This window comes from Lepisma saccharinum, chromosome 1 (assembly GCF_977018435.1).
Source record: "Lepisma saccharinum chromosome 1, izLepSacc3.1, whole genome shotgun sequence".
Lineage (NCBI taxonomy): Eukaryota > Metazoa > Arthropoda > Insecta > Zygentoma > Lepismatidae > Lepisma > Lepisma saccharinum.
Window position 1 is genome coordinate 172,591,904 of NC_139229.1, and position 13,890 is coordinate 172,605,793.

Below are 13,890 nucleotides of genomic sequence, written 5' to 3' on the forward strand. Positions count from 1 at the left end.
TACCACATAATTACCCATTTTTCACTCAAATGGTCAGAGAAACTGGGTGTTGAGTGGTGGTAGTGGAACAGAATATAAAAGCTTTTTTTATGTCACTCATCTCTTGTTTTTTTATGTTGTTGTTTTTTTGTTTTCTTTGTGTGTTATATGATGATTTATACAAAAAAGTTTCTATTGTGCAAACTTTGCTGCATATACGATACGTATATGTGTGCGTTTGTATGATGCACACGGTGATCACTTGTTTGTGGCCAGAATATTTTCTCATCCCATATGTTGACAGTGGCAAAGTTTACACGTATTTCTTTCAAGCAAGAAAACTTTAGTTTTTGATAGGATTTAGAACCCACAAACCTCTGCCATGCAAGTTTCTGTTGCAAATATCAGCACAGGATTGCGAGTGATCAATCCCATGAGATTATTTGCATATGTGAAAATTTGAGTGTGCATGGATGGTGTGTGAAGCATTGCAAATTCCAAGAATTTTTGGAAACTGTTGCAACCAAAGTCAAACTTCTGTGATGACACAGTGGTAATGTCATTATCTTATACTTGAGTGATCCTGTGTTTGATACTCGATGGAGGCATATCGTGGTTAAGATCTCACATTCTAATTAGCCTATCTGTGTGTAAAATGGAGTTTTAACAAAAATCCAAAAACAGTAACACGACATACTGCAAAACTTGAAAACACATATATCTGAGAGACAGTGTGGCCATATTAGGTCTGTTGCTGTACTCTTCATATTTTACCATGTTGTGGGCAAGATTTTCTCTATGAATATTTATTTAGGAACTACCCCAAGATCATTTGTCCAACACCAAGTGCCTTCCTCTTTTTCCCATGTTTCCTTGATAGCTTCACCAAAGTGACGAAAGGATAGCCGTGCCATAGTTGTGATGTGATGCTCCTGTTTGATCTTTATACATGAGTTCATTATGGTTGCGGTAAACGCGGTTTAAAATTACTTACGTGAAATTTAGAAGATTTTGCACTTCCGCATTGCACAATTTAATGGTTCAATCCTATTAATTTCGAAGATCCACTGTCATTCACAAAAGGGTACGGCATTTGAAGCGGAAAGTGGATTTTCGAAATTAATAGGATTGAACCATTAAATTGTGCAATGCGGAAGTGCGAAATCTTCTAAATTTGACGTAAGTAATTTATACATGAGGTTTTGCATGCACATATACATACATCCTTAGTTTTCAAACATGCATTCAAGAACTTAACATGTGATGTAGGACAGTCTTCATTTGTTTTCTGTGCTTGGGAGTAGGTTGGAGGCCTCCCACGAGTTGCATAAATTGACTGTTGTGGATATATTTTTTTTCTAATACAGTGTAGTTAAGGCATATGTAGTGAAAGAATTATAAGTGGTAGATGTCATACTACTATTCAACAAACAATAAGAACTCCATGTGGTGCGTATGTTCATTGTATAAATCTCTTTTCCTATCTCTTGAATTTACCATCGCAATAAGGATAAATGAAGAGGTGGATGATTGGACAAACATGCTTTACTCAGGATTTGAACCTAGTACCTACTTTTGGTGACCACCCCATGATGGCGTAAAGTGACATATTTTTCAGAAGTGATATCTTGTTTTATCCAAGATAGTGCCACTTACTTGAAATAAAATTGTTTCGGTACATCACTTTTGTTTGTCACTTCCACTTTGTTTATTGTTAATGCATAATATGGCAATTTCTAGGCTGGTTTCGAGAGTAAGTGATCTAAATGCATTTGATTGATAACAAGCCACTGGTGGAAATACACAGCAATGTTATTAAAAACCCTATTTTATAGTGAGAGAAAGTTATATACCAGCATTTCTAATGAAGAATTAAGTTTTTATTTTTATTTTAGTACTCATGTATGTTTGCCAGTAAAATAATTAGCTTTTGTGTGTGTCATAATTATTTTTCTTTTCTTAATTTAAGGGTGGTCGTGATTGTGACTTTATGGGACAAGATGGATTTATGCCAGCAAACAATACTGGTACATTAGTTGACGATTTAGTTTCAAAAATTCTTGACGATGATTTTACTGGTGCCAGTGGTGATTTTGAAGATTTGACAAGGTGAGTACTGTGTTAAAGGATGTTTTAGATGTCCTAAGAATCTGTTGAGAATGCTAAATCCAACAACTCCAAACCTTCAAAAATAATAGTGACAGACAATCAGTGTCCTTTGTTATTGTTTATGTGAAGAAGCAGCATAACAACCACATGTGAGAAATTTGTTTGTGTTTGGATTTCTGAAATATTATACTACGTTATTACAAAGGTTCATGTATGTTCATAAATCTTTGGAAACTTACTCTTTAAAAGTAACTGAATAACAGTAACTTTGCTCAAAAAGTAAGTACTTTATCCTGAATTATCTGTAATGTGTAGAATGTGTTGCATTTATGAACTACAAGTAAACTGTTCTTTTCTTTGATAATGATGATCTTCATGGAACACCATCTTTCATTAACTTATAAAAAAATGTTTTGATTGAAAATATAGAGGAAACAAAATTAAAAGTAGCCCTTATTGCTGTTGAAACCTACAAAAAGTAACTACTAATTTAGTTATTTGCAACAGTAACTGTGTTGTAACTTCCAAACACTAATGGTTTTCAAAAGTTTTGGCTTCGAAGCAAGAAGACACCAAAAATATCATTGTTGGTCAGTAGCGTATGCAGGATTTTATTAAGGTTTTTTTTTTTTTTTTTTTTTTATCAAGGGGGTTATTTCTAAAACTTTCTCCAAATTCACATTACCATTGTTTTATTATACATACTTTAATTAAATAATAATACTCATAATTAATTAATAATACTTATAATTAATTAATTAACTGAATTACTACTAATACCACTACTACTATCAAGTAGTAGAGATCTACATGAATATAGTGTTTATTAAAGCAATAGAGCAAAATTACTTTTTAGTCATTCAATTTTTATCAAATTCTGGGAGCATTTTTTTTTTTTGTTTCTTGGTCACGAAATGATTGTCTGGTCAATGAGCTGAGACATTTTAAGTGTGAAGAAAATCCATAAAAACAACAAAGTATATTAAAATAAATTGAAATAATCAAAGTATGGAAGTCATCCAATGAGCTGTGGTGGTCTGGTCGGTAGAGAGTCTGACAACCACGTGGGAGATCCGGGTTAGATTCCCGGAATTGGTTGGATTTTTTCCGGTTTCTTCCCCGCATAAATGTCCCCGATAATTCACATCTGGATTGTCTCCCTGTTCTTACCAACAAAACATTTTACAATATTTAAGCTTATTGTCGTTTGAATAATTGTCTAGTCAACAAGGTGAGACATTTTAAAGACTGTTTAGAAACTTTTAACATTAACACATTTAGAACATTTTAAAACTGTCTTTAGTTAATTCTTATTGTTCACTCAAAAAAAAAATACATGTTCATTGAACACTGGCGTACGTAGAGGCGTGGTTGATGGGGTTATAGCCCCTACCGAAATTTTGAGAAAATCAATTTTCAAATAAAAATCCGTTAAGAACTTTAAAAAACCAAAATGTGTAAATGCGAAACACCTTTTAAAGTGAGTCCCGATTATCATTTTTGTCTGAATACAATTTTAATAGACTGCGAAAAGTTCCAAAAATACGAAACATTATATTACGCATCCTGCCCTCCAAAATGAAGCCATGTGCTATCCACATTTATTGTTCCAGCCCATCCCAAAAAAAAATCCTGCGTACGCCTGTGTATTGAACATTGTTGCAACTGAGATACAAGACAACTTTTTCATCTTTTAAATCATAGTTGCCTTCATATTTTATTTTCAAGAATTCGTGTTAATTTTCAAGGCATTCACTCTGAAATATGAGTGTGTTTGGAATGTTGTGCTTTTCTCCATGCTACATGGAAATAATAATTCAAATTATTAAAATTATTATTAGTAGTAGTAGTAAATTGTCCCAGATCTTTGACTGTGGTAAATTGGCCATTTAAATTTTTTCCTCAGCATTTTTTATAATACAGTGTGTCCAAGAAAAAATATACCAATAAAGAATTTAAATAACTCTACAATCGTTAACGACAGAAATGTCAAATAACGTTTATTTGGAAGAGAAAATCATAGAATTTTTTTAAACCAAAGAAAAAGGAAAATAATTCACCTTAGTAGATCTCAATGTGTGCTCCTTTGGTGGCGCGACAAACATCAAGGCGGTACTCAACCTCCATCCAAGTGTTCTTCAACATTTGATGAGTGACGGAGCCACATGCATCGATAATTCTTTCACGGAGATCATTGAGGTCTTGCACAGGTGTTTGGTAAACCATAGTCTTCACATAACCCCAAAGGAAAAAGTCCAAAGGAGGCAAGCCTGGTGACCGTGGTGGCCATTTAATGGGTCCACCCCTCCCAATCCAATTACCAGCAAAATTGTTATTAAGGAAGTTAGTAACACAACTGGCATAATGTGTGGGGGGGGGCATCCTGCTGAAACATGTACCCATGAGGTAAAAAGCTCAATTACAGAAAGCCGGATGGATTAATGGAAAACGACCTAGGCATATGAAAAGGAATAAGAAAGATATAATCTGTGTAGGAACATGGAATATCATGACTATGCTAAAACCTGGAAAAATGCAAGAAATAGCTGACCAAGTCTTAGCAACAAAGTTGCAGATAGTCTCATTACAGGAAGTAAGATGGAAAGAACAAGGAGAAATCAAGAAAGATAAATACTCTGTATATTATAGTTGTAAAGAAACTACGGGTCAGCATGGAACTGGATTCCTAGTAGAGAGAGAAATGGTAAAACATGTACTAGGATTTGAACCGTGTAGTGAAAGAATATCTAAACTTAGAGTGAAGGGAAGGTTCTGTAATGTGACATTTATAAACGTGTATGCTCCAACAGAAGAGAAAGATGATGACATTAAAGATAAGTTTTATGAAGAACTGCAAGTAGTGCAAGATAAAACCCCGAGACATGACCTGATAGTCCTGTTGGGAGATTTAAATGCAAAAATAGGAAAAGAGGATGCATTTAAAGAAGTAACAGGTAAACATACATTGCATGAGATAACCAATAATAATGGAGAATTAGTATGTAACTATGCTATTGCAAATAATATGACTGTAATGAGTACACAGTATGAACATAAAAAGATACATAAAGGTACCTGGGTGTCCCCAGATGGGAAAACTACCAACCAAATTGACCATATTTTAGTAAACGAACATAAAAAGGAAATGGTGCAGGATGTAAAAACAATGAGGGGTCTGAATTGTGATTCGGATCATTTTTTGGTCAAGGCAGTAATCAAACAGAAATTAATACCTGTACGAAAAAGTATTCCAAGACAACAGATAAAATGGAATAAAAGCAATATGCATAGTAAAGAAATTCTGAAACAATATAAGAAAAAAAGGAGTCAAAATTTGGAAAACATTATTGATACCCAAGATATAAATGAAGATTGGAAACAACTCAAAGAAGCTATTCTGAAAACAGCAACTGAAGTAATACAAAAGCAAGATGGTAAACCAAGGAATGAATGGTGGGATAATGAATGTAAAATGGTAATAAATCAGAAAAATGCTGCACGACAAAGATGTTTACAGAGACACACAAGGGCAAATTGTGAAGAATATGAGAATAAAAGGAGAATTGCCAACAATGTATGCAGAAAGAAGAAAAAAGAATGGATAAATGATAGAATCAAAGAGATTGAGGAATACCATAGAAGAAAGGATTCAAGAATTTTTTTTAAGGCTTTGACATCTCATGTAGGGAACTACACTCATGCAACTACATTATGTAAAGATGCATCTGGAGAAATAATATCTGAGAAAGAAAAAGTATTACTTCGTTGGAAAGAGTACTTTCAGGAATTATTAAATTGGGAACACGTACCGTATGAAGATGAAATACCAGAAAAATTGGAAAATGATACTGAAATTCCAATACCAACATATGAGGAGGTAAATAAAATCCTTAAAAATGAATAAGTCACCTGGTTCAGATAATATCACAGCAGAACTGATAAGACACGGAGGATATATGATAAGGAATAAAATTTATAATTTGATACTCAACATATGGAATAAAGAGGAAATGCCACAAGAATGGCTACATGGTATCATTTGCCCAATCTTTAAAAAAGGAGACAGGTTGCAGTGTAATAACTACAGACCAATTACGCTTTTGAATGTCGCATACAAAATCTTTGCAATTCTTCTACAAAATAGAATCTCTGAAATTACAGAAAACAAATTGGGTGAATATCAAATGGGATTTAGACCAAATAGATCTACAGTTGATAATATATTCATACTGCGACAAATATATGAAAAATGTTATGAATATAATATTGCATTGCATAACATATTTATCGATTTTATGCAAGCATTTGACTCAGTAAATAGAAATATAATTCCTACATGTCTAAAGAAAATTAATGTCCCAAACAAACTAATAAGATTAATAAAGTTGACATTACAAAACACTACAGCAGTAGTAAAAGGAAACAATGATTTTAGTCAGAAATTTGCAATAAATAGAGGAGTAAAACAAGGAGACCCATTATCAGCAACTTTATTTAGCATAGTCATGGATGAAATAATTCAGAAGTTGGAAATCAGAGGAAACATTTCAACAAGATTAAGACAGATCTGTGCATATGCAGACGATATAGTAATTGCTACAAGAACTAAGCAATCAATGGTGGACTCACTAGTGAAACTAAAGCAACAGGCAATGAAATATGGACTCATAGTGAACGAAAAAAAGACAAAGTATATGAGATGTACAAGAAGAAAAATCCAACAACAAAAAGAGGATATAGATACAATGCATATAGAGCAGGTACAGTCATTTAAATATCTCGGGTCAATAGTAAATGGAAACAATGAAATCGAAGAAGAAATTAAAGAAAGGATTGCAGCTGGAAACAGAGCATTTTATGCGAATAAGAGGATATTCCAATCCAAACTAGTTTCCAGAAAAATAAAATTAAAGCTGTATAAATCCATAATAAGACCTGTGGTTACATATGGCTGTGAAACCTGGGTGCTGAAAGAAGATATAATTCGAAAACTAATGATATTTGAAAGAAAGAAAGAAAGAAACTAAGAGCTTGAAACATTAATAAAGAGTAAGAATATAAGAAGATTTATCAAAACACAAAGATTGAGCTGGTTGGGTCATATTGAAAGAATGCCCGAAGAAAGAATTGTGAAACAAATTTACAATTGGAGACCTATTGCTACAAGATCACAAGGAAGGCCCAAAACCAGATGGATAGACGATGTCAGAAATGACATAAGAAAATTGAAGACACAGAACTGGAAGAAATGTGTGTTGAGTAGAGAAGAATGGAAGGATGTAATTGAGCAGGCCAAAGCCCATAAAGAGCTGTAGCGCCTTATAAGAAGAAGAAGGTATAAGAGGTACAGCATACTGTTACATTTGCAGGTAACTTGCACCTGTAACTGTAGCTTCCTCAAAGAAAAAGGGCCCAATTATGGAATCTCGTGTCAAACCGCACCACACATTCAACTTAGGGCTGTCGCGTTCATGTTCAACAACTGCATGGGGATTCTGCTCACCCCATATTCTACAGTTATGCCTATGCACTTTTCCGGAAATGTGGAAGGTAGCTTCATCTGCAAATGTTACGCGTGTCAGGAATTCATTGTCATCATCAATGCGTGATAGCACTTCACTAGCATAATGAAACCTAGTGGGTTTATCACTGCACTTTAGTTTCTGAACAAGCTGTAACTTGTAGGATCTAAGCCTTAACCTTTTATGCACAGTAAAAAAAGGTAAAGTGCTCCCCTGTGCTTAGCACCACGCCATGAAGGCGTATAGGGGGTGTGGGGGTAACGCCCTACACTTTCTTGATCCGGTCGTAAGTGGGGGTGATGTGATCAGCATCACGCCCCTGACCGCCTTTACCCCCCAGGGTTTCCCCCAGGTACCCATGTTATTCGACGCTGGGTGGGCGCCGGGGCCGCTTCCATCGTTAGAAAAGTTCCCGGATTTGAACCGGCCGGGGATCGAACCCGGGACCTTTAGCATGGTAGTCAGACGCGTTACCGACTGAGCCACCGCGGCCAATGCACAGTAGAACGTGGAATTTGAAGTTGAGAACTAGCACGTCTCACAGATTTACGCGGGCTTCTCTGGAAAGCTTCCTGAACTGCAACCACTTTATCCTCGCTCACACGCTTCCGACCACTACCCTTCTTCCTCAACAAAGACCCTGTTTCCAGCAATTGTTTATGCCATTTAACAATGAAATGATGTTCTCGTGCTTCCTGTCCATATTGTTGCCGGAATCTTCTTTGTACCGTTACAGGAGACTTCAATTCTGCAAACCAAAAGCAGCACTCAACTTTCTGACAAACAGTAAACAGCGCCATTGTACAGACTACTCACGAACAAAGCTGCGCATGCACGTAATTATGTTACGATTTTTTCCCTTCTGGTGGGAAAAAAATTCCTTTCTTCCCTCTTCCAAATAAACGTTATTTGACATTTCTATCGTTAACGATTGTTGAGTTATTTAAATTCTTTATTGGTATATTTTTCTCTGACACACTGTATTTCACAAGCTCAAGGGAGGTGGAGTTTAAACCCCGTAACCCCCCCTTGCGTACGCTACTGTTGTTGCTTATCTTTTCATCATTAAAGTAACTGCACATCATAGTGGCATGTGGGTTATCATTTCAAGTGCACACATTAAGAGGTATCAAAAAGTTCAGTGATGTGGAAGGAAATAACTTAGGACAACAAAGACACCATGGTGCAATAAGTCCTTCACATAGTTGCAATGCTTAGTGACACATTTCTGCAGTGGTCTTTCACTTTGCATAAGCTGTTCACACTGGCAAACGTGGCACTTCGAAACCAATTTTCTATCTTAGAAATGAAGCCATCCCTGGCGGTAGTAGTCACTGGGTACCAGGTCTGAGGAATATGGAGGGTGGAGCAAGAGTTTGAATCCCAATTGAGCTGCTTTCAAAAATGATAACACTGTGTGAATGGACTGCTAACAGCAGCATGCCTTTCGTTAGCATTTCTTGCTATTTTACCTTCAATTCCTCACGTAACCAAGCTAGATCACAGTAATTGTCACTACTTATTTTTTTACCCAGTGGCAGGCAGTTAGTCAGGTCAGTATGACTCCTTTACAGTCCCGGAAACAGTTATCACCAACTTATCAGCAGATCTTTGAACTCTTGCCATTTATGGGTGGTGAGGAGCTGTTCCCACTGCTTGCCAATCTATCTTGTTTCTGGGTCATAAAGGTAGACTCGGCTTTAGTCCATTGTGTCCAGCCAGTTGGAAAGATCCCCTTCATTCAGTTCATAGCGACATAACATCTAATACTGCTTCCTCTTTAGTTCTTTTCTGGAAAGAGATTAGCAATCCTGGGACACTTGGGGAAAGCTTTTGATATAAGGTGCATTCAATAAATAACGAGAAAAGTAGTATAAAAAATGTAAAATACGACTGTGATTGTTATGTTTTTGTGAAGGCATCTGCAAGCTATTCATATCTGGGGCTGGTATGCCTGCCTCGTGCATAGGATGCTGGGAAACAGTTACACAAGATGGCGTCTCCCTTACAGGAGTGCTCCTAACTGGAGCAGTGAAGTGTCGTGAGATTTTTGTTGAGTGAAGGCGTGAATCTGATAGAAATTCATCGCCACATGACAGTTCAGTACGGTGACTGTATGAGTGAATCACAAGTGTACGAGTGGGCTGAGAAGTTCAAACAAGGCATAACCAGTGTTGAAGTTTCTCCATGCATCCAGTTTGCTCTGTCACGAAAAGCAACATTGCTCAAGTGGAGGACTTTATATGGGAGAACAGTCGTATTAATGTCAGTGAAATTGCTTCCCAGATGGAAACAAGTGTAGGATCAGCCCACCATATCAGTCATGACATACTGAGGTCAGGAAAGTGTGTGCGAGGTGGGTTCCGAAACGTTTGACACAGGAAGTGGAGAGACGTGTTGATGTGTGCAGGCAGCTTTTGTGCCATTATGAAGCTGGCGGTGAGGCATTTCTTCATTGTATTGTCACTGGAGATGAAAGTTTGGTTCATTTCTATGAACTAGAACATAAAGAGGACAACAATGGAATGGCAACATCCTTAGTCTCCCAGACCAAAGAAGGTGCGTGCTCAATGGAGTGCCGGAAAGGTCATGTTAACTTTGTTTTGGGACTCCAAGGTGCCAATTCTTGAACATTACATGGCCAGAGGTCATAATGTAAACAGTACCACCTACTCTCAATCTTTGCGTGAAAAACTGAAACTGGACATTCTACAGAGTTGACGTGTTCTGTTGTGCTTTTGCTCCATGACAATGCGAGACCACACACTGGCAATGTCACATTGTCTTACCATTGAGGACCGAAAGTTTGGGTGTTTACCCCACCCTCCATATTCACCCAATCTCGCACCTTCCGATTCCATACCTTTGGCCCACTGAAAGATGCACTAAGCGAATTGAGGTTCCAGAATGACTACTAAGTCCAGTCAGTGGTGCGTGAGTGGTTACGCACGGCTCCAAAATATATTTTTTTGCCTGTGGAATCTGTGCTTTTATCAAGTGCTGGTGTAGGTGCATTGAACTAGGGGGAACTATGTTGAAACATAGTACTGTAGTTCTTTTGGTGCTTGTAATAAATATTTGTTACAACATATTTCCGGTTATATATTGAATGACCCTTGTAAATGGTTTTCCAGAGGTACCCATAACTAACACCGATGTCGACCATCACACTTTGAATCGTGATCCTCCTGTTTCCCAGTATCATCTCAACTTTCTCCATCACAGTGACAACATTTGTGAGGGAAAGTTTCCATGTCCTTAGGACATTGGAGATTACTGTCTGACCAGTTTGGAAATGCTCCCTGTACACTGCTTTCATCTCATCGGGAATTTGCTTGGCTGCAAAAACTTTGCTGGAGATGCAAAAACTTATTACATTCAACTTTATGCTTCAATTTTGTCAATCATGACACCTGTCTGTATTCACCTGTAAGTGAAAGTACAGAAGCAAACCTCCAAAAGAGAGAAGAAAATGTGAGCTTAAGCTAGAAGCACCAATGTTCAATACACATTTCCTCTGTAGTTTCTAACTTACTGTGATTGTGCAAACTTTTTTATACCCCTCGTAGAAGGTATTCAAATCAAGACATCATGAGAAGTGAAAAGCACAATCAAGGCTAAGCTCTGTAGGATCTCAAGTTAAGCACTGTCAGTCAGTCCTAAGTTCAAGTCCCAGTTGAGTCATATTTGGAACAAGAAAGTTATCATCATTGACACAAGTGAAGACCACATTTGCGTTGTCTGAAAAATTAATGTTGATGCAAAATGAGCTTTTTTCTGTGAGGCTTAAGCAAAGCAGGGACTTAAGATGTTCATATTTAAATAAAGTATAGTTTATGCCTTGTGTTAACATTATTAAGAATAAATATTATAATTGATTAGTTTTCACTTAATTCTAAAAGTTGTGTTTCTAACTCTTATTGTTGGTTCTAGAAGATGTTTCAAGTCTTCAGTTGATAATAAAGATAATGTGTGTGATGCTAGAATTTTTTTCTTTCTTTCTTTACTCCCATTTGGTTTTTCGTGCTGCTTTTATTTAATTTAAAGATATAAATGTTATTTTACTAATTTCATGTCAACCAATAAAGTTAAAAATAAAATTTTATGCTGTTTTGAGTAAAGTACAGTACGAAGCTCTTATATATATATATATATATATATATATATATATATATATATATATATATATATATATATATTTTAAACTATGCACCCTGGTGCTATGCACATGAAGCTGTTATTGTATATATCCTTTACAGATATCCTGTGGGAGGAGCAGGGGATACAGATATATTTTCTCTATGTGATGGAAATAATTTTTTGGGAAACCGGTGGTCTGAACATATCACCAGCAGCAATAACAGTGGACAATGTCTGAGACCAAATGCTTCCTGTGGGAACAAAACAGATATATTAAATGGAACCAAATTTGCAGATTATGTAACGCAGCCTGCATCAATGGGCAAAGACTTTGTAAGTTTTATTTTGTTCATTTTGCACAAGAAAATAGCAGGTTTTTTTGTGTTTTTATTTTATGTATAAATTGCAATGGAGAAAATTAATTAGTGTAATTTTTTTGTGAATTTTAGTACAGTTTACTGATCTTGTAGTTTTTAGACTGCTTCCAATGAAGACAATTCCCCAGTCTTGCAATCAATGTGACTTTTCCTTTTTTTTTAACATATTTACCTAGGTGAAATTCCTTCATTACACTATGATATTTGGTCCATTTTTTTCACTCTTGCATCTCAGATTGAATTTTCATTTTTTCGACCTATATTCTGGGTGACTATTGCTTCTGATATTGATTGTTATAGTATTTACTTATATTTAAGCCTGCTGTTTATTGAGTAAGCAAATTTCAGCATTACTGGCAAAAATATATTTGCTGGGGAGAGAGAAATGTAAAATATGTCTTGAAGCTTCTTATTAGTTAATGATAAAATTCTCTTTGGAGAATATTATATAATATGGAGAACCATATAAGTTCTGTACATGCTACCAAACTTCCAGGACCTGAAGATGCAATTGACATTAGCTCTTGAAAGCTTGTAATTTTGTCGAATTAACATAATGTATATGTTTTGAATCTTTTGAAGTATTTTATGCGCACCAAATTACAATGTGCAGTGTATATTTGAAATTAGAAAATGCATGCTAATGAATCTATTGTTTTTCTTTGAATGTAGTTATGCCAGGACTTTTCTTGCCTTGGAATAGGACCAGTAGAACACCATGAAATCGATATACTTAATTTACCATCAATGGATTATGGTCAAAACCATCCATTGCAAGGTGATACCTTTCCGGAACATTTACAGGTAATCATTTCTATGCCTTCTTTCAGTCGTTCCATTAGTCTGTTTAATGAATATTTTCAGAAAGGTGCTAGATTTAAACTTCAGGTGTCCTCTCATTTGTGAAATTGTTTCTTGGATTATTGTATGAAGGTTGGCTCATAGGAACTGGAATGTAAAATTTACAATGGTCACATAATCTAGTCTACAAATATCCTGATTTCAAATCCATTTTTTTTAAATACAAAGAATAATCCACCTCAACCAAATTCTTCAGATACCTTGATTTTAAAATTCCATCTGAACTATCTTTTTATATCCATTTTACATATTCTCTGCCTATCCTTTGTTATTTCTACCATACTGCTAAATAATCAACTAATCAGTTATCCGAACAATCAGAGATACAGATTTACTGGTATCTTTTTTTTCATGGTGTTGGTATATCTACCGCATGGATTCACAACTCATTCATTGTATGTTAATGGTTTTACAGCCACAGTTATTGCTGATTATATCTCAGCATTGACTGTAGGTGTGATTTTCAAACCTATCTGTGCACTTGATATTAAATTTCCAAGCAGTTTTGTATAACTTTGACCCTCGAGAAGAGAAATTTTACATTGGTTAACAGCTATATTGTAGCACCAAGTGCACAAAGTTTCATGAAAATCAGACTTATTGGGTGTCATGGCCTGGTGAACTCACCTCGGAAAATAAGCAAACTGCATGCTTTCCCATGACTTTTAACTAGCAACACCAGCACCACTGCTTCCATGCCAGCCTTTCAGATATGGTGGTGGATCTATACCAATTAATTGCTCAAACCCTATATAAATATTTCTTTGGGAGAGAACCGTTTTAGTTGTACAATTCTGTGCCATGAAAATATTCAAACTGGTTGATTTTGCGATCTTTGCAGAATAATTCTCTTCTCATTAATAAAGCATGAAAATAATATTAAGTTACGAGCCTAGAAATCA

General features: G+C 35.8%; 1 protein-coding gene across 3 annotated transcripts in view; it reads left to right on the forward strand.

The window, feature by feature from the left end:
* Positions 1-13,890, forward strand: part of LOC146004063 (uncharacterized) — a 55,125-nt gene that overhangs the window by 14,446 nt on the left and 26,789 nt on the right. For all 3 annotated transcript variants that reach the window (XM_083142691.1, XM_083142699.1, XM_083142682.1), the window contains exons 3-5: positions 1,949-2,088; positions 11,870-12,083; positions 12,800-12,931. In XM_083142691.1, the coding sequence (XP_082998817.1) occupies positions 1,949-2,088; positions 11,870-12,083; positions 12,800-12,931 (486 nt within the window). The remainder of the gene's footprint in view (positions 1-1,948; positions 2,089-11,869; positions 12,084-12,799; positions 12,932-13,890) is intronic.